Genomic DNA, 26,139 nt, shown 5'->3' on the forward strand with positions numbered 1-26,139 from the left:
TGCCCCTTGGGTCCCTCTGCTCCCAGCACAGTGCTTCTCACCAGAGCTCACTGAGATCATGATGCAGGATGAGTGTGTGCATTGTAACCTCTGTCAGCAACCTGACAACCACAGCCAACGCCAAGTGCCCTCTGGGGGTGGGGGTGCCAAGAGCTGCAAGACCTGCTGGATCCCGTCCATCACTGCCCCTAAGGCCTGCCATCTTGCTGGGGAGACTGGGATAAGCAGAATCATTAGAACCAGAGTGGGCAGGAGAAAACCAAAGGAGGGTCTGCAACAAGAGTCTTGCGGGAATTTGGGGGCTGTGAGCCTCTACGGGTCGTAGCCTAGGCCCGCTTCCTGTGCTAAGCGGGACTGGAGGCTAAACCTCAGTGGGTTGAAGTTGATGTGACCCAGGCTGGCTGATGACATCAAGATCATCTAGATTGGAGTTCCCAAGTGGCTCAGCAGTTAACAAACCTGACTAGCATCCATGAGGTCGCGGGTTTGAACCCTGACCTTGATCAGTGGGTTAGGGATCTGGCGTTGCCATGAACTGTGGTGTAAGTTGCAGGTGTGGCTCTGTGGGTTAGGAATCCGGCATTGCTGTGGCTGTTGCATAGGCCGGTGGCTACAGCTCCGATTGGATCCCTAGCCTGGGAACCTCCATGTGCTGTGGGTGTGGCCCTAAAAAGACAAAAAAAAAAAAGAAAAAAAAAAGATCGTCTGGATCATCTAGAGAGCTTCTTAAAAACAAACAAACAAACAAACAAAAAACAGGGGCATTCCCATCATGGCTCAGCAGAAACAAATCTGACTAGCATCCATGAGGATGCAGGTTCAATCCCTGGCCTCACTCAGTGGGTTAGGGATCCTTCATTGCTGTGGCTGTGGTATAGGCCAGCAGCTGTAGCTCCAATTCAACCCCTGGCCTAGGAACCTCCTTATGCCATGGGAGCGAACATAACAAGACCAAGAAACAAAACAAAACAGAGTCCTGGTGATTTTCCAGTGGGACCAGAATGAGACCAAGGTTTGTGTTCTTTTGGGGGGGCATGAGGGGGCCACATCAATAGAATGCAGAAGTTTCCGAGCCAAAGATCCAACCCAGGCCACTGCAGTGACAACACCAGATCCTTAACCTGCTGTGCCACAGGAGAACTCCAAGAATTTGTATTCTTAAAGCACCCTCACATGTAGCCCAGGTTGGGACCCACATATCAGATATTATTGGCTCCTGAGCCTTGTCTTGGGTGCTTTCTGTCCCTTGTGGTTGCAAGTCTTTATCATGGCCTGTGAGGTGGGGATTTTATCCCCATGAAGCAGAGGAGGCTGTGTTTCCCACAGGTTGAAGTAACTCCTCCCTCAAAAGTGGTCATTGGTGGAGTCAGGACTGACTAGGAAGCATCTGTCTCCTAAGCCTGAGGTCTTCAGGGCTGGGCAGGCGGGGGCGGGAGCCCGGCTGTGCACATCCTCTCGGGACCTCCCTCCCTGCTAAACGCGAAGCTGTGGCCTTCCTGAACCCAGGAGGAGCCAACACCGTTATTCTGGGCTGGAAATTTAATTAGACATTCAGTCTTGAGTCTGGAAGACTACAGTGCTTGTCAATTTGTAGGAAAAGGATAGCCTGCTTGGAGAGCCACCCCCTGCCCCCACCCCCGCCCCGCCCCAGCACACTAGCTTTCCTGGGTGCTGCCGTGGAGACCCTGCGAACAGACTTTGGAGGCAGATGCTTCCGTTTATACAGTCCCGTAAATATTTATCCCTAGCAGCCAATTAGAGCTGAGCCACTGCTTTCAAGGAGGGAACTGACAGAAGGTAGCTGCATCTGCAGAAGGCCTCCTTGGTCATGGTTTACAAGAACCACTCGGGATGGGGCATTTTGCTCTTTAAATATTGTCATCCAGAGATAGGCAAGTCTGCTGATTTTAAAACCAATTACACATTAGCAATAACAACCTCTCTGATTTAATTGGCCCAGAAATACCTCCTGGGCTCTCGAGGCGGAATGCTGGTTTTTTTCCTCGGGGCCAGTCTCTCCCGCAGTGGAAGCATCCAGGCTTTTATGGATGAGAGCATCCAGACAGGGAGAGGCATGTGGTCCAAGGTAAGAGACCTGGGCTTGAGCTGCCCCTCTCTGTTGTCCCCTGGAGGCTGGCTTCCTAGGCTAGGGTATGGAGGTGGAAGCCCCACCGTGTGGATAGGACCAAGGCTATGGAGGGGCTGCAAAGCATGAGATCTGGTGCCAGGTGCACAGAGGGTGTTCTCCAAGCTATTGCTCATTTGATTTGGAGAAACACTCTGGGGAGGTTTTTCCCAAGCCCGTAGGCTCTCTGGAAAAAAAATCTGGTGAACTGAAAATGGACACCTGTTGATGGGCACTGCCAGTGCAGTCAGTGACAGTGGCCAGTGACCTCAGACTGAATGACTTGTCCTTGTCCTTGTCCAGCCCTGACGCTCCAGACACCTTTCTGCTTTCTTTTCTGTCTGAGTGCCATCTCTCTGGCTCTCGCTTTCCAACTCATGGGCAGCATGATGATATTTGGTTATAATGCCGCTGTGAGGCATTTTTTTGTTGTTGTTCGTATGTTTGTTTGGTTTTTGTTTGTTTCTCCTGCCTTTCTCCATTCATAGCCCTTCCCTTAATTCAGGAAAGTATGATAGCTCTTTAAATCTGCCTTTGTGGGAAGGGTGGCTAGAACTCAGAGGAAAGAACAATTCTTGGCTCCTGAGTTCTCCTTTAAAAAAATTAAACTTATTTGGAGATAATTGTAGGCGCACATGCAGTTGTCAGAAATAAACCCGCCTGTACCATCTCCCCCACCCCATGGTAACATCTTGCAAATCTTACAACATCACAACCAGGACATTGATGTTGATACAGTCACGATACAGAACATTTCCATCCTCCACAAGGATCCCTTGTGTTGCCTTTACAGCCACACCCACTTCTGCTCCAGCCCCATCCCTCCTTAGCATCTCACAACCACCAATCTCTTCTTCGTTTCTATCATGTTATTTTTTAAGAATGTCATGTAAATAGATTCATGATGCATGTAACCTTCTGAGATTGGCCTTTTCACTCAGTATAATTCTCTGGATTGCTTCTCAGCCTTTTTGGTTAAGACCAAGTATAGTTCTCTGGAGATTCATCCCAGTTGTTGCATGTGTGAAAAGTTCATACGGTATTGTATTCCACGGTATTGATGTATCATAGTGATGGATGAATTCACCACTGAATTCACCCACTGAAAGACATCTGCATTGCTTCTACTTTTTGGCTATTACAAATGAAGATGCTATGAGCTTGTATGTATAGGTTTTAGTGTGATCATAAGTTTTCATTGCAGAAAAAAAAATGCTCAGGAATGAAATTGCTAAGTCATGTGATATCTGCATGTTTTATTTTTTAAAGAAATGGCTAAAACATTTTACAGTGACTGTATGTACCATTTTACATTCCCAACAGCAACGTGTGAGTGATCCAATTCCTCAGCATTCTCACCAGCATTTGGGGTTGTCACTGATTTTTCATTTTTATTTTAACCTTCTGATAGGTAGGCAGTGATCTTATTGTAGTTGTAATTTACATTTTTCTAATGACTAATGGTGTTTAATATCTTTTCATGGGCTAATTCTCCATCTATATCTCATCTTTGGCAAAATACCATTTCATGTTTTCTGCTCATTTTCAAATTGGATTTGTTTGGGTTTTGGGGTTTTGTTTTTGTTCTTGTTTTTTACTATGAGTTCTAAGAATTGTTTATATACTCTTTGCTAACATTTTATTGAATATGTGGTTTTTCTGTTTTCTCCCACTTGTAGCTTTCTTTTCATCTTCTTGACAGGATGTTCCAAAATGTTTTTAGTTTTGATGAATTCCAATTTGTCAATTTTTCTTTTTATGGATCATGCATTTGGTGTCAAATCTGAGTTCTTTGCCCAGCCCTAGATCCCAAAGATGAATTTCTTCTATAGTTTTCCCAAAAGTTTTATAATATTATATTGTACATTTAAGTTGAACATCGCTTTTGAATTGATTTTTTATAATATGTGAGATTTTTATCCAAGATTTTTTTTGGGGGGATGGGGGGAAACTACGGGTATCCAGTTGCTCTGACAGCATTTGTTGAAATAGACCATCTTTTCTCCATTGAATTGCTTTTGTACTTTTGTCAAAATCAGTTGGGCCTATTTATATGGGTCTCTTTTGAGGTTTTCTTTCTTTCTTTCTTTTTTTTTTGGCCACACCCAAGGCATATGGAAATTCCCAGGCTAGGGGTTAAATTGGAGCTGCAGGTGCCAGCCTACACCAAAGCCACTGCAACCCAGATCTGAACCACATCTGTGACCTACACCACAGCTCCTGGCAACACTGGATCCTTAACCCACTGAACGAGGCCAGGGATCAAACCCACATCCTCAGTGATACTAGTCAGGTTCGTTTCTGCTGAGCCACAGTGGGAATTCCTCTTTTGGGGTTTTCCGTTCTTTTCCATCGATCTGCCAATACCACAGATCCTTGGCTATGTAGCTATCTAATAACTCTTGAGATTGAATGTAATGATTCCTCTAGCTTTATTCTTTTTCAAATTGTGTCAGTTATTCTAGTTCCTTTGCCTTTTCACATAGATTTTAGATCATCTTGTCATCTACAAAAAGTCTTTCTGGTATTTGATGCTGTGTTAGGCTTGTCTATCAATTTGGGGAGAATTGGCACCTTTACCACACTGAGTCTTCCAATGTGTGAACATAGTTTATCTCTTTATTTACTTAGATCTTTGATTTTTTGCATTAGCGTTTTATAGTTTCAGCATATAAATCCTGTATGTTTTTGTTAGATTTATGCTGGAGTATTTCATTCATTTTACATGATTGCAAATGGTATTGTAGTTTTAATTTGGGTGTTCTGTCTTTGCCATTGGTGTGCAGATTTTTATGTTTACTTCGTATCTTGTGAACTTATAACTCACTTATTAGTTGTAGGAGGAGGTGGTTTTTTTTGTAGATTCCTAATGATTTTTTACGTAAACAAATCATGTCATGAAAATAGGCAGGTTTTTTTCCTTTTTGATCTGTGTCCTTTTTATTCTCTTTTCTTGCCTTTTTGCACTGTTTTATGGCCTAGGATATGGTCTACCATGGCACATATGTTCCATGGGCATTGAAAAGAATGTGCATTCTGATGTTGTTAGATAAAATGTTCTATAAATGTCAATTAGAATCCTGTTGATTGATGGTGGTGTCAAGTTCTTTTATATCTTGCTGACTTTCTGTAGTTGTTCCAACAGTTATCAAGAGAGCGGTGTTGAAGTCTCCAAATACACTTGTGGATTTGTCTGTTTCTTCCTTCAGTTCTGTTACTTTTTGTTTCACATATTTTGAGAATGTTTGGTAGATACACATTTAGGATGGCTATGTCTTCTTGGTAGATTGACCCTTTTGTTTTATGTAACACCCCTCAACATCTCAATTTTCTTTGCCCAGAAATTTACCTAAACTGATATTAATATATCCACTCCTGCTTTCTTCTCATTAATATTTGCTTGATATGACTTTTTCCTTTCTTTTGCTTTCAACCAACATATATCATTATATTTGATATGAGTTTCTTGTAGATGGAATATAGCTCAGACATGTTTTTAATCTACTTCATCAATTTCTTGTCAGTGTAGTTATTGATATGCTGGGGTTTAACTCTACTACTTTATTATTTTTATCGTTGTTATCGTTCATTTCTCCATTTTTCAATCCTTGCTTTCTTTTTCCTGCTTTCCTATGAGTTACTTACACATATTTTAAAATTCTACTTAATATATCTGCAGTGTTTTTAGTGTATCTGTACAACTTTGTCTAGTAGTTTCCATAAGTATTACCTTATATATATAATTTATCACAGTCTTTTGGTGTTGAAATTTTGTCTGGTGAAGTGAAGTAGAAAGTTTACTACCCTTTACATCTCTTTATTCTCTCTTATTTATAAGTATCCTAAAGATTTCCTCTAATACAAATGTAGAACCAGATCACAGTGTTATCATTTTTATTTCAAAAGTGAAACATAATTTTTAAAAATTCAGGAGTTCCTGTTGTGGCTCAGTGGGTTAAGAACTCAACTGGTATCCATGAGGTTGTGGGTTCAATCCCTGGCCTCACTCAGTGGGTTAAGGAGCTGTGGAGTAGGTCACAAACATGGCTTGGATCTGGCATTGCTGTGGCTGTGAAGTAGGTCAGCAGCTGTAGCTCCAGTCCGACTCCTAGCTTGGGAACTTTCACATGCCACAAGTGTGACCCTAAAAAGAATAAAAAGAAAAAAGAGGATTAAATTTTACTTACTAAGATTTTCATTCTTTATTTTCTTTAGGTTTCTTTTTTCTTTTTTTTCTCACATGTGGGAGTTCCCAGGCCAGGGATAAAACCCAAGCCATAGCAGTGACAGTGCAGAATCCTTAACCACTAAGCCACCAGGGAACTCCTAGAATTCTGGGTTGACAACACTTTTCTTTTAGCACTTGAACAAAATCATTCACTTCTTACCACACTTCATGGTTTCTGATGAGAAATATGTTGTAATTTGAATTATTTTTCCCCTATTGTGAAATTTCATTTCTCTCTGCTTTCATTTTTTTTTCTGTGTCCTTAGTTTTGACTTTGATATGTTTTGGTGTGGATTTCTTTTAATTTATCCTCTGTGGAGTTAACTGAGCTTCTCAAATCTTTAGGTTTATGCATTTTGCCAAATTTGGGATGTTTTCAGTCATTATTTCTCTGAGTAAGTTCCTGTTGGCTCTTTTCCCTCTCCTTCTGGGACTTCAATGACATGATTATTAGATCTTTTGTCCATAGACCCTGAGGCTCTGTTTTTTGTTTTTTTAAATCTATTTCTTTCTGTTTGTGTTGCCTATTTTCTATAGTTTTATCTTCAAGTTCACTGATTCTTTTCTCTGACCCTTACATTCTGTTGTTGAGCCAGTTTACTAAGCTTTATATATTGGTTATTATATTTTTATGTCTTCAACTTTTCATTTGACTTTATATCTTTTATTTCTTTGCTGAGACTTCTTTATTTTGTTTCAAATGTGTTCATAAATGCTTGTCGAAGCATTTTTGTGAGGACTGATTTAAAAAAATTTGTCGTATAATTCTAACATGTCTGTCATCTAAGTGTTGGCATCTGTGGATTATCTCTTTTTCATTCAAATTTAGGTTTACCTGATTCTTGGAATGACAGGTAATTTTCTTTTGAAACCTGGACGTATTCCGTTACAAGACATTGGCTCTTATTTAAACCTTCTGTTTTAACTGGCTTCCTCTGACACTGCTCCAGCAGGTAAAGGGGGTGGATGCTGCTTTGTTAGAGCCAGGTGGGGACAGAAGTCCAGGTTCCTCATGTGGTCTGTATTGATGCCCCAGGGAGGGACTTTTTGTTACTGGTGGTGGGGAGGGAATTAAAGCTCCCCACATGGTCTCTACTGAAGCCCTGTGAGGGTTAACATGGGTGGTGGTTTCCACCCAATGGAAATGGAAGTCCCAGTTTCCATCTGAAATCATGCCTTCTCTGATACTAGCAGAATGAAATGCCTCACTACAGACTGATGATGGTAGATGATGGAACAGCTAGGCTCCCCACTTGGCCTTTGCTGGTGTGAGGGTGGGGTGGTTATTGCCTAAAAGTTTTCTGTCTTGCTAGTCTTCGCCTTCACTGGTCCTTTGGCTACAGAGAGAAGGCTTTTGTTGGGCTATTTTCTCTCTACACTTCTTTGTGTTTTTATGCTGCTAACTACTTCAGCTCCAAGTCTGGGGTATTTTAGGTGCAACAGAAAACCTAGTGTATTTGTTTGTTAGGGCTTCCCTAACAAAATATCACAGACTTATACAAAAGAAATTTATTTCTCACAGTTCTGGAGGCTAGAAGTCCAAGATCAAGGTGTCAGCAGGGTTGGTTTCTCCTGAGGCCACTCTTCTTGGTTTGCAGATGGCTACCATCTCACTGTATCCTCACATGGTCTTTTCTCTGAGCACAGGTTTTCCTGGTGTTTCTTCCTCTTCTTAAAAGAACAATGGTCATATTGGTTTGCAGCCTCACCCTAATGACCTCACTTAACCTAAATTACTTCTTTAGAGACTTTGTCTCTAAATGCAGTCACAATGGGGGTTAGGGCTTCAACATATGAATTTCAAGAATGGAGGGAACACAATTCAGACCACAATTTTAGCCAAAAAACCTACCATCTTGTCCCTGAGGTCCTGAGCACCCTAACTACTTATCCTTCCTCTCTCCATCTTTGAGTCTTCTTCTGTTTGTTTTAAATATAATGTCCAGGGTTTTCAGTGGGAGGAATTGGGAAAAGTCCACCTGATCTTCCTGGAAGCTGAAGCTTCTCCCTCTTGAGCTCCTTAAGAGGCTTTTGTAATTCAAATCAAAGCAGTTCTGATTTGCAGGAGGTAGGTTTCACTGAGCAAGAAACACTTTAGTGATATTCTCATAGCCTCTAGGGACTGAGAATACAAAGATTACCCCATAAGCCATAAAGTAGAGAAGAATAGGGAGGTGTGATGGCAGATAGAATTCCTTTTTCATGAGAGGAAGATGCTCAGATAGGAGCGACCAATGCTGAGAAGCTCTAAGCCTTTGAGAAGGAGCCCATTGCCTCCATCTCCCCAGAGCTTGTGAGCACGTGAAGCAGAACGGTAGAAGTCTGACATGGGTCATTTTCCCAGGGAATAGATCAGAGAAGGCAAGTGTCCCAGGGGGTGTGCAGGCAGGGGTGTTCATTTTTTGTCCCTAGTCCAGTCTGTAGTCTCCAAAGGCAGAGGTGCTGTGTTCATTTATCTTTTGTCCACCTTAGTCACAGTCTGTAAGCTTTCAACCTCTTCCAGAAGCTCTAGGGCCCTCCAAGTCCTCATGGCCTCTGGAATTTCTGCATCACCGAAGCTGTCAACTCCCCAGGCGTGGGTGACAGAGCAGCAACTCCTATTACTCAACTCTGACTTCTACCCATTAAGCAGGGGCTCCTTGAAGAAGATTGATTCACCACATTAAACGAGCCTCCATGTGCTCGATGAGGATGTCACAAGACAAACGGCTCCTGCCGTGTGCCTCCAGTCCACCGCCCTGTGTTTCCATTACATTTAGGCCAGAGTCATGGTGGATGAGTTTGGGTGTAGTTCGTTTTCTGCCTTACATGATTAACTTGTCAGCATTTGACCGATCAGGTACTTGTATGCAGGGAGTTCATTTGCAAGGCCACCTGGCATCCCAGCTCTGCTGCCCCATTGCACTCTGTCTAATGAGCCAGGACCCGGCTGCTGTTGGTTGGTGCTGAGCTCCAGGGCCCTCTCAACCTGCATGCAGTAGTGATGGCTCAGCCCCTCCTCAGGGGTTCCTCTCTCCTGCCTGGAGGTGGCTGGCCAAGCCTCCACTCTTCTGCACAGAGGCTGTATCAGGTCTGCTCCCCAGCCTCCCCAGGCCTGCCGTGGGCTTCCTGGGGAGCTGCAGCCTGCCCACTCCACACTGGTTTTGGGGCTGTTTCATAGGCAGATCCCAAGCCTGGACTCTCAGACCTCACTGAGACATGGCCAGCAGAGCCAAAATGTGTGACATCAGGGCTGCCCATGGCCCCTTGGTTGGCCTCCAGGCCCATGCCCTCTCCAGGTGGTTAGGCATCACTCAGAAATTCCACTCAAAAGCTCCACCCACAAGCCTGGGTGCCTACTGCCTAGCCATCAGAGCCTTTTCCTGCATGGTTATCTCCCTCCCTCTCCACCTATTTGAATCTGACCCAGGCGTGACCCAGACTCCCCATGCTCTGAAGTCACCAGCCAGCCTGAGCCCTAAGGAACCTCTAGAATAGCACATAGTGCAGGGCTGGGCACCACGGCCATTGGCAGGAACTCCTACAGGAGCAGAGAGGGATAGGGTGGGGAGCCTTGCGGAGGGTAAGGAATCCCTTCCCTGTCTCTGTCTCCTTTCCTCTAGCCCCCTCCATCCCACGAAGCTCCATGCCCCAAAGGTGGTAGTTTCCTAACTTTCAAGGTGCTGGCTGAGCTCCTCTGGGTTCCCTCTCTGAGCTGTGCACACAGATCTTAGCCTCACTTGTCCATGGACACTCAAGTCCATTGCCAGCCATGGACACTTTTCCTGTGCCCACTGGATGGGGACCCAGGCCCTGCTCTCTGTGAACTCAGATGCCTGGGAGGAGGGGACCAGATTGGAACTCCTGGGGCTGGACTGTCAGTGACTGGGGTCTGGGACGGTGGCAGGGTCACTCATTATAGGGTCACGCACTGTGTGGTAGGAGGCAGTGGGTGTAGAGATAGCTGTTCCAGCACAGGCTCAGGTTCCATGTGAGGCCATCCTGGTGGACAGAGCAGAGGGTCCTCATCTGCCCTGAGCAGGCAGCTGAGCTGACATGCTCCCTATGAGAGGCAGCCTGGAGGGCAGGAGCTCGCAGCTGCTCCCACCCTCTCCAGGTACAGGGCTGGTACCATGATCTGGTTAGGGGGCTGGAAGGATCTGACAAGTAGGGCTTTGATAGGCAGAGAGCGAGACAGCCCCCCATCCAGGGGGCAGCCTGCACAGCGGTGAGGGGACAAATTCACATTGGTGTCTGGAAGTGGCAAGAGGCTCATGTTGTCCAGAAGGGCAGCAGAGGCGAGCCATGGGGCCTGGGGACCGTTCTGAGAAATTTGGATTCCACTCAGTAGACAGTAGGAGCTGGTTCAGGTTGTAGAGGGTGACATGGTGACCATGGCACACTTAAGGAACAGAGGGAAGGGGAGTTTCCCCCAGGACAGAATGGGGTCTCATTTACCATTAGATCCTCAGGGCATGACCTAAAGCCTTGAAGTTGATCAGTTGAGGCAGGAAAGCCCAAGAGGTCATGGGGAAGGTGATGAGTCCTTCCAGCTCCATAGGGATCAAGAAGGGTCCTGAATGCACAGTGATCCCCAAACCTGTCTTCCAGACGGGAAGGGGGAGGAGATGACCCAAAGGTGGGCTGGCTTGCTCGTCAGTCTCCTTCCCAGAGTGGATGGCCTGCTGTGAGAGGCATCTCGCTCCCCCAGGATCTGCAAGAAGAGGGAGGAAGGGAAAGTGGGAACTGCAGACTCCTTTCACTTGGAGACATTTGCATCCACCTCTCATGAACCTGGAGAAATAACCTGAGCAGAGCAGGGAGCAGCATAAGTGGCCTCAGCATCCATGTGCCAAGCAGGTGTTAAGGAGACCCGGGGAGGTCTTAGGGATTGCTTCACTCGTGGCTGACTATGCCAGGAATGGGGAGCAGCCCAGAGAGGCTGGGGTGAGGCCAAGAGCCAGGAGAAGCAGATGGGACCCCATCGAGGATGACTCCAGGCTCCTAGCTGGACAGAGAAAGAACGGGTCCCAATGTGGTCCCCACCGGCAGTGTCACCGTGTATTTACTTGCCCTCCCCACCCACTGGGGAAGGTGCAGCTATGCCTAGCTTGACCCATGGGCAGGGCCTGGCTGGTGAACAGAGGCTGCGGGGATCCCCTGAGCCTCAGGGTACGGAAGCTGCACTCGCTCCCACACATTCCCTGGACTTCGGGAAGGCAGATTCCAGATGACTGTACACACGATGGGTATATTTTTTCACTTAAGGCTCTGGAAGGAAATAAACTCCAGAGCAGGGGGCGGTGGAGGGGGGGGTGGGCTCTGGGAAGAGGAGTTCCAACTCAGCAGTCTCTGGCGTTCCAGCGCGAGGGGCAGGAGCACATGGCTGCAGAAGCAGAGGGCTTAGTGCCTGGGCTCAGAATCCAGAGGCACAAGGCCGACTACAGGAAAGAGGAAGGCCAGCACTCAGGCAGGACCAGGGCTGGCTGTCCCGATGCTGGGATAGGAGGCAACAGGCGGGGGGGGGGTCCAACTACCTTTTGGGGGGGAATCTTCAGCCCCTAGAATATTTCTTTCTGACACAGAGAATAACCTTCTGGACAGGGACCTTGAACTTAAATACCTGGAGAGATAAGAGGGTTAAGTAAATGAAAAAGGACTGTGGCAAAGCAAGGGCATAGCTTCTTAGCTCAGCTAATTCCTATAGTGTGGGCATGTGAGTCCAACATAACCAGGCAATGTAAGTTGGTATTGGACTGGCCACATGTGACCCTCTCTGTCTCTCTCTCTCTGTCTGTCTGTCTCTCCGCCCCCCACCCCCCCACGTAAACCAGAACTGAGCCCTCCAGAGCTGATCAGTAGCTAGGATTTGTTCATCTCCCTGCAAGGGTGTGATCCAAAACCAGGCCCATCCTCCAGGTCCAAAAAGGAGGCTAGAGCTCTGGCCATCACACCTGTGTTCCAGGCAGTAGGAAGGGAGAAGGTGTGAAAAAAGGTGAAGCGTACAGGCAAGTTGTATTTAAGGAGGTTTCTTGGAAGCTGCCATACAGTATTTCTAGATCTTGTTGGCAGAGTCAAGACACATGGTTTCCACAGCTGCAAGAGAAGCTGGGGGATATAGCTTTAGTTCTGCTTTTCAGTGTGCCAAGCTAAAAACCACATGTTCTATGACTAAAGGGGCTATAGTTATCGGAACATGGCACATAATTGCTCTTTGCCTCTAAATACCACTTCGCATGCATAGAACACTCTGGGGCTGGGGTAGGGGTGTTGCCCTGAGCCTCGTCCTGTTACAGCATCCAGCCCACAGGTCAGGATGTCTGGGTGATGTGCAGCTCTCACCATTGGGTCCTGATGCCCGACACCCCGTATGAGATGTGGACAAAGAACCCAGTCACCCCAATAGACTCCTGATTGGGAGCAGGGGTACAGAGCAGCATCAGCTGTGGCCACAGTCAGGTCCCACTGGGCAGGGTTTGTGACTCTTCATGTGCTCATGGAGGAAGCTACCTGGGGCAGCCCATCTGGCCAGCCCAGCTCCATGCCGCTGTCCCCCGTGGAGGAGTCAAGCTCCCTTGGTGACATGTCTCTGGCACAGCTCTGTGGCTTTTAGTCTGTTTGTCCTGATGAGTTCTGCATGCTTGAAATGGCCCCAACAGCCTCATCTGGATACAGGTTCAGAGCACCCTGGCCTTTCTGCCTGTGCTTGGCATAGAAACAACAGCCTGGGGATAGGGAGGAGGGTGATGGGGCCAGGGAGAGAAGCCCCCTTACTCTCTCCCTTCTGAGTATCATCGTTCAGGACAAATAGACTTGCCTGTGTGCTAGATGTGGCTTGCAGGTGCCGGGGTGGGGGTAATGGAGCCCTTCCTCTGCTGAGGGCTGGCCCGAGAGTCTGGCACCCAGGGGAAAGGCCCCGCGTGACCCCCCTTCATCCTGCGGATAGGACCAGTGACCACACATCTGGGGGCAGTGCTGGCCACAATTGGAGGGTGGACTCTCGTAAGGACCTGAGGGTGAGCTGGCCCCTGGGCTTAACAAAGAAGCTCAGGAAAGTCAGGCTGACTTCACGGCCCACCCCTTGGGGTAGGGGAAGGGGTCAGGACAGGCTGAAGATCTGCATGTCCATGTGTGTCTGCCTGTGGTATGTGGGACTCTGCAGAGGGGACCCAAGGCCCGGGGCAGGGCAGGTGTTAAGTCAGCCCGTGCTTGCCTGTGCCACAGACTCCACCAATCGGGACTCTCTGGATATGATCGAGCGGTGCATCTGCCTGGTGTGCCTGGATGCCCCTGGAGGCATGGAGCTCAGCGACACCAACAGGGCGCTCCAGCTTCTTCACGGCGGAGGCTGCAGCAAGAATGGAGCCAACCGCTGGTACGACAAGTCCCTACAGGTAAGCCTCCTCGTGGCATGGCCAGTGGCCCAAGCTAGCACATGCTCTCTGGCCTCTGCTGCCCAGGATGCTGCATCTGGGGCCGAGGGAGCTGCAGCAGATGTACCATTGGTGTCAGCCCTGGATTGGCCAAACCTCTTCTCAGGAGCAGGTGGCCAAACCCAACTCAAACTCCCTAACCTTCCTACAGCCTGTGCCCAGCCTCTGGATCAGACTTGGGGCTCACTCCCCATCTCCTGTCATGCACTGTAAGGTGAGGCCGTGCCAGGGGCTCCCACCAAACAAATCTTCAACACATTCAGCAAAGACAATGTCTGATGCCCAGGATGTCAGCTTTCCTGAATTTCCATCACCCTGGCCTGGCCAGTTGCACACACCTCCCTCCATCCCTGGGGAGTAGGGCAGCCCAGCATCTCCACAGAGGAACATCGTAAAATAAAACACAGCAATTCATATGTTTTTCATTCACATGACATCAACCCAGAAATGAGACCTTCACTTTGGCCTGGAGAAAATTCGCAGGTGAGAATGTAGGTTGGGCCATTCATTTCCGTCCCCATCCTTTTTCCCCAGCACACAGAACCTGAGTCTAATCTCGTTTATTTTTAAAGCCACTACACTTTCACAATGACCATTGGTAACACCCAACCTTCTCTATGTTTTGGGTTCGCATTGCTCACGCTGATAAGCTTTTCTCTGCCACCTCCCGTTTTTCTACCTCTCTGTCCCCTGGGTTCGGTACGTTATCCTTTTTATTGGTTTGCATATTGATTCTGCTATTTCTGATGAGTTCTCTTGCTGCCACGCTGGCTGTTTTAGCTTCCACCAGTAGTGCTAATGGCTTGTAATCTTTCATGGAGCAGCTGTGGGAATGAAATGATATAATTGATGTACAGGACCTGAAACATAGCCTTGGTCGTGGTTTTTAAAAGGCACCGATTTCCTCCCTTTCTTTTAGTGACGGGGACAGAAAAGCACTAATGTGTGAGTGGGCACAGCCCTCCCCTTCCGCCTCATGTGGGTGACTGTGCCCCCCTCTGGGCTCTTTTTTGCAGGCAGGACAGATGATCAGGGGAGCTGGGAGAGCCAAATGAGCTCTGTAAACCAGAATTGGAAGGACTGAGAGGGAGTCTGAGGATAGAAAGGCAGAGGCCATGGAGCGGGAGTGGGGAGAGCAAGCACCTCCAGGGGATGGATCTTGAAAGAAACCCCATGGGAAGTGTGTGTGTGTGTGTGTGTGTGTGTGTGTGTGTGTTTGAAGAATGGGAATAAAAGTTCGGGTGCCTGGCACATTATGAGAGAGATTGGGGGATGGGGTGTCAGCTCAGAGGTGTGCTGTGCTGGAAAATGTCTCAGTAAAGACTTCAATAGCTCTTTATTTGTTGGCTTATTTGCTTATGGATGATGGGCTGGCATCTCTTGAGTGTGACTCTGTGCTGAGACAGGCTTCAGGGAAGCCCCACTCGAGTTGGGTTATGCTTGAAGAATCAAATCTCGGAGTTCCCAGGTGGCACAGCGGGTTAAGAAACCAACTAGTATCCATGAGGATTCGGGTTCGATCTCAGCCTCGCTCAGTGGGTTCAGGACCTGGTGTTGCCATGAGCTGCAGTATAGGATCCTGCGTTGCTATGGCTCGGATCCCACATTGCTCTGGCCATGCCCTGGGCTAGCAGCTGCAGCTCGATTCAGCCCCTAGCCTGGAAGCTTCTATATGCCGCACCTATGGCCTCCTCCCCCCCCAAAAAAGGGAAGAAAGGGAAAAAAAGAATCAAATCTCATTCTTCTCAATATTTTCTCTCAGCCCTTTTGTACATACTGAATATGTCCCTTTTCTAAGTCAGCTAAATCCAGCCCTTGTCTAGTCATAGGAAATCATAAGTAATCTTTACAGTTCCCAGGGGCCTTTCATAGACCTTCCCTCTAATCCTCATATCGATCCTGTGCACTGAGCCTTATTGGAGCCATTTTAAATGAGAGCAAACTGAAGCCAGAGAGTTGAAGTGTCTTGTCAAAGCTCCCCCAGCTGGCAGGTGGTAGTGGCAGAACTGGAATCCAGGGCCCTGACTCGAAGCCCAGGCAGCAGTCAGTGGGGCATCCTCGGTACACCTTTCCTTCACTCCCACAAGGGATATTTTCTTTCTCCCTTGGGATCTGCACGCCAACCATATTGGATCAGTATCTTTCATTACCTCCTCCCCAAAATTATCGAGCACTTACTATGGGGTGAACACTGTTCTAAATCCTGGGGATAATATCAGTGGTAGTTAAAAGGTCCATCAGACACATGATCACACAAAGCAGACAAGGATGCTGGCCCTGGTGTGCACTGTGAAGGGAAAACAGGGCCAACAGGAGCTGAGAAGCCTGCCCGCAACCTGGGGAGAGTGTGCCCAGCCTGAGTATGAGCTCTTATGAATCACCGGGCTACTTGAGCCAGGGACTCTGGGCCCCCACCTTCGCTGCCCAGAGCATTTCCAGGAAGGGGGAACACAGTCAGAGCTGTCTCGAGGCTCCCATGTTCTCATGCCATGGCAGTTACCTGCAGCATTCTTTTAGGAGCTGATGTGCTTTGGTGAACCTGGAGGAGAAGTCCTCCTGAGAAGTGGAGGTGGGTGGGTGGGGGCAGTCCTGGCCCAGGGCCAAGGGGTTGGTTTGCAATGTTGCCTGTTCCAGGAGTCCACTCACGTCTCTCTTCCTACTGCAGTTTGTGGTGGGCCGAGATGGCACCTGCGGCGTGGTGTGCGAACACTCCCCTTTTGATGGCATTGTCCTGGTGCAGTGCACGGAGCATCTGCTCAAACACATGTAAGTCTGGGGCTGGGGCCCCTCCTGAGCAGCCCTGGAAGGCAAAGCCAGACTGCTGATCGGCCACCAAGCTAGGCCAAGAAAAATGTGGGTGGCCACCGGGGGGTGCGCTGGTCTGGAAAGTGTCTTAGCAAGAGATGCATCTGAAAGCCAACTTCAGTGAGATATCACATGCTTTATCAGTCATGGACACAAGAGGCAGACTGGGCAACAGGTTTAGGGCAGTTAGGGTGAGGCTTGGCCAAGAATTCTTCAGCTTAAAAGGAACATCTGCTTTGATCCAGGGATTCCCAGGTTAGTATCTATTGCTTGGGAGTTCCCACTGTGTCACACTGGGTTAAGAATCAGACTTTGGCGGCTCGGATCACTGAGGAGGCTCAGGTTCAGTCCCCGGCCCAGTGCAGTGGGTTAAAAGTTGTAGCTGTAGCTCATATTCAATCCCTGGCCTAGGAACTTTCATATGCTATAAGTGCAGCAACAAAAATAAAAAATAAATAAATAAATAATAAAAATAAATAAATAAATTTTAAAAAGTCTATTGCCTGTCCGAAGTCAGGGCGAGGCCTGCTGTTGACCCAGCAGTCTCTTGAGTGGCTCATCTTTCCTCCCCTCAGGGTGGGTCTCTCTCCCTGGTTCCCAAGTTGGCCACACTGAGTACTTCTCTGTCCCTTAAACACACCAGGCTCTTTTTCCATTCACAAGTTTGCTCCTTCTCTCCTTCTAGAATCTTCTCCCTGAATCTAAGCACCAAATCTTTTCCATGATTTAGGAACGCTTTAGGATCATTGAGAACCCAAACTAACCCTCATAGTCAGAACAACACAATTTGCTTGTTCCATATATCCCCAAGTGTTTCTGAAGTGTTAGTGGTGTAATATGGTCAAACAGGAAAACGTGAAAAGAACGCTGAGCTTTGGAGTCAGGTGGAACTGGACGGAATCCTGGTCTTGCTGTTTGCTAATTTGGGTGGCCCCTCTGAGTGTCAGGCTTTTCATCTGTGTCATGGTTTCGGGGGTGGGCAGCGCACATGCACTGAAACTCTAACTGCTAAGATGACTGCAGAGCAAAGAAACAAGCTGCCAGCAGCCCCCCAGCTTGCAGGGCCGAAGGAGGTCACCTCTTTGTCCTGCAGGGTGAAGAGCAGCAAGAAGATGGTCCGAGCTGACTCGGTCAGCGAGCTCCCAGCACCCAGAAGGCTGAGGTGGAAGTGTTCCCCGGAAATCCAAGGCCTCTTAGCTTCCTCAGCAGAAAAACTCCAACGGTAAGAATCCCAAGGCTGTTGTGGCTCAGTGGATCCTGAGTTGCTGTGGCTGTGGCATAGGTCTGCAGCTACAGCTCCAATTTACCTCTAGCCTGGGAACCTCCATATTCAGCGGGTGCGGCCCTAAAAAGCAAAAAAAAAAAAAAAACCCCAAAACTCAGGGCTTTTGAGTGATGCTTGGGCGGGGGGGGGGGTCACCCTACAACTACCCTACCACCCGAGCTGCCAAGGCACCCTGGAAATTTCCAAAGACCCCAGCTCCTCTTCCTCCCCTCACGCACCTCCTCCCACTCCTCATGGAAATGTAGTCAAACTAAAGGGGAGTTATAACTCGGGGAAATAACCTTGCCAAAGTATCCGTCATTTCCATAAAATGCAAACGTGGAGCTATTTTTTCCCACAGGTTTCACCTGACTGAGCAGAGTCAAGGCGGGGGACATCAGCCCCTGCTTCCGGGGGAGTCATGAACAACTGGTTTGAATAGGTCATTTGAATCCAAGCTGTTTTAATTTGCTTGAATTTACACTGCAACTTGACAAGAGGGCCTTCTTTTCCCGAGGGCAGTGCAGTCCCTAACGGGACCCAGGCAGGAGGGACAGGGACTGGGGTGGGCCCCTCAGGGTGGGCCCACACTGGTTGTGGCAAGGTATGCTGGGAGCCACGGCCTGGCAACTAGCTCTGGACCTTGTTGTTAATGCCTTCACTCAGTAAGTGAGTGTGAGAGCATTCATTCTTTTACTCTTTCTTTCTCCCTTCCTTCCTTTTGTTCACCACACCCACGGCATATGGAGGTTCCCAGGCTAGGGGTCAAATTGGAGCTGTAGCTGCCGGCCTACACCACAGCCACAGCAACATGGGATCCAAACCGCATCTTTGTCCTACACCACAGCTCATGGCGATGCCAGATCCTTAACCCACTGAGCGAGGGCAGGGATTGAACCCACCTCCTCATGGATATCAGTCAGGTTTGTTAGTGCTGAGCCACAACAGGCACTCCCTCTTTATTTATTCCTTCCTCCCTTCTTTTCTTTCTTTCTTTCATTCATTCTCAAACATTTGCTGAGCTCTGTTATGTTCCAGGCCTGTGATAAGGCTCTGGAGAGACAGAAATGAATGTGCTACAAGGCCTGCCCTGCCTACTTTAGTGGAGGAAATGGACCTCCAAGCAAAATGTCAGATGTAATAAGTGCTAAAACCAGAGAGAAGCATTCAAACCTGAATCCACAGAGGAGTTCTGGCAGGATGTTCAGGGAGGGCTTTGCAAAGGTGGGCCTTGAAGGGTGGCTAGGAGTTCATGGTACTGGCAGCTGGAAAAGAGATAGGTTCATAAGAGATCAGGCTGGTATGCAGGTCAGCACGTGAAAAAAATGAGCAGAGTTGAGGCACTAAAGGGTCACGCTGTGAAGAGTTTCATGTCCTTACGTTATGGGGCATGGAAGCTGTCCTGAGGTGGTGAGGAGCCCCTAGAGGATTTTGTGCAGGGGGTTTTGGAGAGCCAGCACAGGGAATAGCACAAGTGAGCAGGACGGAGCATGGCCAGCTCGGAGGATGAGTCCTTGGAGGCACTGGGGAGGTTAACTGGTTTTCCAGGAGGGAGGGGGAGAGGCCTCTGCTGTTCATCTAAAGTTGTGCCTCCATATCTCAACCCTGCAGGGCTATGGTTGGCATATGCAGGCCTCCAGGGGAGTGAGTGGGTTGGCTGGTGAGCCCTGCGCTGAAGAAGGAGCCCTGCTTACCTTCAGGGATTCCAGCAGTGATCCTCAGGCCCCCAGCTCCTCTTCTGGAGGCCAGGAAGAGCCAAGAGTGGCCTGGAGGTGGGGGAGCAGGAGGAGCCTAGGGGTTCTGAGCTGCTGTGAACGGCGGGTGGGTTGGGTCCGAGTGGGCAGGGCTTGGCTAAGAGGTTTCCAGGCAGCTGTGGTGATCGTGAGCTCAGCCTGTTGAGGGGACAGTGGGTCAACAGGTCTGGCTGAGGAGTGCGTTTCCATGAGAACTGGGCCCCCTTCGAGTCCTGTTGGGTCCCCAGAACCTGGCATGGCCCTACCGAGAGCTGAGCCTAAGGAGGCGGGAGGAATAATTCCAGGCTGGGCAGGTGGGGAACATGGAGTCCTGGGGAGTGTGGGAGTGAGGTTCAGGGCAGCCCACCTAAGGCTCCGCCCACACGCACGGCTGAGGGATGGATGGTGGGTACCTTGCCAGATGTTGCTCCAGCCTACCGTCAGCCCTGACTCTAAACTCATTATGAAGGAGGAGACTGATCAACACAGCGGGGACGAGGGGGACGGGAAGGGAGACCCATGCTGAGGTCTCAGTGTAGGCTCAGGGAACCCTTCTGCTACTCGGACAGTGATCCGTGGGCCACACAGACCTGGGCATGTCACGGAAGGGTTTTCAGTCACCAGCAAAGTCCGGATGAGCAGCTCTTGTGACCATGACCCACAGCCAGGCCCCAGGCCTTTCTTCCCGTTGCATCACAGGGATAGGTCTCAGTGAGGAGATGCTGCTTGCAGCTATCAGAGGAACGGGCTTTTCCCTGGACATAGGGGGTTAGCAGCTCTGGCAGGATGGCCAGGGTGCCAGAAGAATCCACGGGAGTGCTGGACCCACCTTCCCAAACGGGTCAAATGAATGGCCCCTTTCAAGCCTACTTCTGTGGGCCGTGGATTTAGGACTTTGTTTGTGGGCAGGGTTCTCCCTGCCCATGCAAATGTCCCTGGTGCCCCGTGTCCCTCCCTGAGCCAGGCCCTCCTCCTCCCACCCCCAGAGCAGGGCCACCGCCCTACCCAGCCAAGCCTCACCTTCAGCTCAGAGTCACCCTGGCCTCGCCTGCCCTTGGTCACTTCCATATCTCAAGCCTGTCTCTGACATGTTCCTGGACGTCAGGGACTGTGTCCTGGACATCCAGAGTGCTAGGACATAGACCAGTCTTGAGAAACTTCCACTCTGCGGTGAGTGGATTCTATTTTACATGCGAGGAAGGCATCTTTTCCTTTTCTTCCACAGAATAGTCAAGAATCTTGACTTCACTGTTTATAAATTTGACGACTATGGGAAGACTTTCATTAAGCAGCAGAAATGCAGCCCCGATGCCTTTATTCAGGTGGCCCTCCAGCTAGCCTTCTACAGGTAAGCACAGCTTGCCCAGCTGGGCAGACCAACAAGCTCCTCTAGATTCTAGAAGCATGTTGGAGGGAGGGATGACTTTTTGTGGGCCCACTGGGTGGAGGTATGACCAGGGTAGGCCGCATGGAAGGAGATGTCCCCTAATTCAGTTTTGAAGTACAAATCCAACCTCAGAGATGAAAAGGAAGGATGTGGCAGTCAGGAGGCTCGGGGGAGACTGCAGGGGCACAGAGCTCATGGTGGAGTGGGGGTGAGGGGAGGACCAGGGACACAGAACTCACAGGGCCAGGCAGGTGATGAGGGTGGCGGGTCGAAGGGCTGCATCTCTTCCTGATCTCACCCACCCATCCTGGGTCCCTATAGTTGTGACCTGTTCCTCCTCAGTCCTCCTGGCCTCCATAAGGAAATGGAACCAGCATCCACCCAGTGGGTCAACTCAAAAATTTGAGCTTAATTGGTCTTTCTCTCTCTTTCCCCTGATTCCCATGTCCATTCTCCTCCAAATGTCTGCCCTCCACCTCCACAGTCATCGGCCCCTCCTGAGCCCATCCTCTCGTGCTTGGTCAAGAGCAGCATGCCCAGGGGTCTCCACTTCCACTCTTGTCCCTTATAGTCCTGTAATTTTTTTCCTTTTTTTTTCTTTTTCTTTTTTAGGGCCACAACTACAACATATTGAAGTTCCCAGGCTAAGGGTCAAATCAGAACTTTTAACTGCCAGCCTGCACCACAGCCACAGCAATGCCAGATCTGAGCCGCATCTGCAACCTGCACCACAGCTCATGGCAATGCCAGATCTTGAACCCACTGGCTGAGGCCAGGGATTGAACCTGCATCCTCATGAATACTAATCATGTTTTTAACCCACTGAGCTACAACAGGAACTCCTATAGTCCTGTCTGCACAAAGCATAAACCCTGAAATATGCAAAGCAGAGTCTATCACTTACCCCCTTGAAGCCTCCCAATGGCTTCCCATCATACTTGGAACAAAGTTCAGGCTCACAGAGGCTCCCTGTGAACCGGCCTTCCCTGGGCCCTCCCTGCAAAGCTTTCTTCCGTCTCCAGAGCTTTGCTCTGACTGTGCCTCTGCCCACCCACCTGTCATGGCCGCTCTTCACATGCCAGCTCCTTCCCACCAGGTGGGTCTCAGCCCTGGTGTCAGCCCTCAGAGGCCACCTCAGGGCCCCCTTGCCACCTAGTTCTCTGTCACAGCACTCTGTGTTCTTTTTCCTTCGTGGCCATCATTATTCATGTGCATCACCTTGTTTGTTGATTTGCCAACTTTGTCCAGACTGGCTCTCCCAGGCATGATATTCTGGGTATGACACACTTGGGACAGAGTAGGCATCAGGGACTGTCACAGACATGAGAAAATCCACAGGCGTTGTAGCCCAGGGTGGCATGGTCCGGTGTGTGGTTTAGAAAAATCTCTCTAGTGTAGCTCTGCATACGGTATCAAATGCAGAATAGGGAGGTATGGGTTGAAGGCAGGGTAAGGGAGCTGAACTGGCCTTTTATAGGAGGTTAAAAGGAAAATGCAAAACAGAGCTTCCTCAAGACAGGTCTGGCTCCTGTTGGTCCCAGCATTCCAGCAGCAACAGCCCATAAACTGTCACAGGCAGTAAATAGAACTACGCCCCAGAACTTCCTTTCGGTTTGCAACCTGGTGAAGTCCCATGGGTACCCTGGTGAGCACTTCAGAGCTTCAGATCCAAAGCCCAGAGGGGCTGGTGGACACTACACAGAGCACCCCCTCCTCTACCCTCCAGGGATCTTTGCTGTCACTAGACGTGGCCAGAGGCTGCAGGGCTTATTGAATATGTAAACTGCTACCAGCTTCCATTGGAATGAATTCTTCAGAGTTCCAACTCTAACCAAAAAAAAAAAAATTTTTTTTTCTTTTGTCCTTTTAGGGCCACATCCACGGCATATGGAAGTTCCCAGGCTAGGAGTCAGATTGGAGCTGTATCTGCTGGCCTACACCACAGCTCATGGCAACGCCGGATCCTTAACCCACTGAGCGAGGCCAGGGATTGAGCCCATGTCTTCATGCATACTAGTTAGGTTCATTACTGCTGAGCCACAGTGGGAACTCTAAAAAAAATTTTTTTTTAATTTGCTATGGGGTTCAGCAGAGACCTGAAAGCTGCCTAAATTTGGGTTGATCTTGACTAGCTAATGATGGCATCTGCTTTTGCTCTTGGTGTGGCATTTGCCCTCAGGAGCTATAGAGATATAGGAAATGAGCTTCTTGCCACAGTCTTGGGAAGGTGAGACGTAAGTGTACAGTAAATTTATTCACCTTCTTGGCAGGCCATACTGTGCCAGGCATTGTGCCAGATCTGACTCAGCCTTCCCTCTCCTGGAGCTCATCCAGTGCCTAAGGAGGCCAAGACACAGGGCCATGACTTGCTGTGTGACTTCAGGTTACTGCCTCTCTCTGAGTTCTGTGTCTTTCCCTTCCCCAACCCCAAGCCCCAGTGTCTTTATTGAATGGTGAGAAAGGTGTGTGCCAGCCCAGGGGTGCTGGCTCGGTTTACGTGCCTGAGGAAGACACATGCCCTGGCCAGTGGGGGGCAGTGGCCACTGCACCTCCCATCACAGACCTGTGATGAGGAGTGGTACAGCCCTGGTGCCCATGGGTCAGTTTGGCAGCCCTGCTGCCCTGGATGGTGGGCCTGTGCAGTGGCTGATGCCCATGACCACTAAGGCCCCCTCCCTGCCTAGAGCCATAGGTCATGCCTGAACTGTCTTTAAATAAAAGGGATTCCCTCAAGAGTGTGAATGATGAATTATTCCATGCTGTGCTATTAATCAAACACTCATTGGGTCTTGCAGAAAATTCTAGGTTTCCCACCAGATTGGGACTTAAAAAAAAAAAAACCTACCAGCCACTTCTTCTTTATTTCATATCCATACAGCATCACCCACGCAGGAAAGTGTGCTCAGCTCTTCGTATCATTCATCTTTGGGGAGTCTCCTCCAGAATTCTATTAGCATTAAAATGAAATACTGTGCGGAGGGAAGGCGGGACTGTAAAAATAAAGGCAGTGAGGCTATTTTTCTTTGAGCATTTATGACTCCCTGAGAGGCAGCACCGTCTGCCATTCCTCCTTCATCCTGTGCAGGCTCCATGGGAGACTCGTGCCTACCTATGAGAGCGCGTCCATCCGCCGATTCCACGAGGGACGGGTGGACAACATTCGATCGGCCACTCCGGAGGCACTGCATTTTGTGAAAGCCATTACTGACCATGCATCTGCCATGCCGGTAAGTCCTGCTGGTCTGATGAGTCTCAGGGAGGCCAGCGAGGCAGCTGGGGGCTGCCCATCCACCTGGCCCAAACAAGCTCTTTTGGCTTGTCTGCCACTGAGCAGCCTCTTAAAGCCCTGTGTGCTGCCTCTCTGGTCCATTTTCAGGATTCGGAGAAGCTGCTGCTCCTGAAGGATGCCATCCGAGCCCAGACCCAGTACACAGTCATGGTGAGTGACCTCATTTGAACTCAGGACTGCAGGCTGTGCCCAGAGTGGGGCCAGCCAGAGCAGGGCTGTAGCCCAGGCCATGGATAACAGCTGGGACACCACCATGCCTCTTAGACCCTCTTCTTTCTTATTTTTAGAACCTGGGTAACACACCATTATTGCTTTTTTACGCAAATTTTACAAGAATACAATGAATGATCTTTGAAACAATAATAATAATAACACCAGCATGTATAGCACTTTACAATTTATACAAGAAAAGTCAGATATGTGGTGGTTTGCACACCTGGCATAATCGCAGATGAGGCAGTATTATTCCTCCCCAGGGCTGGTTTTGCCTTCTTATTCTCCGTGTATTTATGTATGCTGCCTGTGAATTTTAAAAATATATTTGCTGAAAGTTAATGGTGAAATAGAAATTGTAATGGAAATGTTTTCCTAGTTTAGGGAAATAATATATTTTCTAGCACTGCAACGTCATCATTTGCATACAAACAACAGAGAATAAGCTACTACTTGGGCTGGTGATCAATATATTAATTGCAAATCATTCTGATACAGTCTTTGAAGGATCATATAATCTATGAAAAGGAGTTGACTGATTTCACTCTATATACTTGAAAGCAAGCACAGCATATGTCTGGGGTGTATAACTAACCAATGTAGGCTTTTGTCTAATTCAATTGCTAGGTCTCTGATTCATCTGAAGAGTTAGGTGTTTGTCTGTTTGGGGAAAATCAAGCTTGCTCTCATGTATTCAGTCGGTGTTCTTTGTTTTCCTGCCCTATGCCGTGCAAGGCATTGGGTGCTAGGAAATATAAAACGAAGCCCTATACTTGGGGAATTTACTGTGTAGTTGGGAGAAGTGGTCCTTAAATGACAAGTCTAATTCTATGTGAAAAGAGCCTTCAGGGAGTAGCAGAGAGCAGGAGGAGCAAGCTCTTTCCTCTTCCTGGGAAAGCCAGGAAGACTTCTCAAAGGAAGTGGTGCTTAATATGAGACTTGAAGGATGAAGAGGTGCTTGTCAGGTGGCCATAGAAGGGAATCATAGCCCCAGGGGGGAACAGCATGTGCAAAGGCAAAGAGTCTTGAGACAATAAGGCAGAGAGAAAGCAAGTAGTTCTGTATGTCAAGCTTGCACAGGACAGAAAAACAGGAAAGGTCATGATGTTGAATTTCTTTGTCACAAAACTTACCCTGGTGACCAGGTAGAAGAAGCACTGGTTGGAGCATGGGGTGGTCTGCCAAGAGGCAGCAGCACTAATTAGGAACCTATATAATGTTTCAGGAGAGCTCGTAAAAGGACTGAAGTAGAGCAGGGGCAGGAAGGCTGAAGAGGAAGACACAAAATTCTGATCAATTATGAGGCATTGAACACAAGAGGTTTTGGGGTTTTTTTTGTTTTGTTTTGTTTTTTTCTTTTTAGGGCTGCACCCATGGCATATGGAGGTTCCCAGGCTAGGGGTCTAATCAGGGCTGTAGCTGCCAGCCTACACCACAGTCACAGCAACACCAGATCTGAGCCACGTCTTCGATCTACACCACAGCTCACAGCAACGCCAGATCCTTAATCCACTGAGCAAGGCCAGGGATCGAACCCACAACCTCATGGTTCCTAGTCAAATTCATTTCCGCTGCACCACACAGGAACTCCTCCTGAACACAAGAGTTTACTCTCACTCCCTCTGAACCCTCAAAAAATATCAACAAAGGGAATTTTTAAGCCATGAATATGCTAGAGTAGAG

The 26,139-nt window shown here is 48.7% G+C and overlaps 1 protein-coding gene across 1 annotated transcript in view; it reads left to right on the forward strand.

Annotated features, from left to right (window-relative positions):
* The window catches only part of CHAT (choline O-acetyltransferase), a 50,148-nt gene that overhangs the window by 18,339 nt on the left and 5,670 nt on the right, over positions 1–26,139 (forward strand). Inside the window, 6 exon segments of the mRNA NM_001001541.1 lie at positions 13,557–13,726; positions 16,431–16,531; positions 17,664–17,792; positions 20,793–20,915; positions 24,040–24,181; positions 24,331–24,393. Of these exon segments, the coding sequence (NP_001001541.1) occupies positions 13,557–13,726; positions 16,431–16,531; positions 17,664–17,792; positions 20,793–20,915; positions 24,040–24,181; positions 24,331–24,393 (728 nt within the window).

The sequence above is a fragment of the Sus scrofa genome, chromosome 14, assembly GCF_000003025.6.
Source record: "Sus scrofa isolate TJ Tabasco breed Duroc chromosome 14, Sscrofa11.1, whole genome shotgun sequence".
Taxonomy (NCBI): Eukaryota; Metazoa; Chordata; class Mammalia; order Artiodactyla; family Suidae; genus Sus; species Sus scrofa.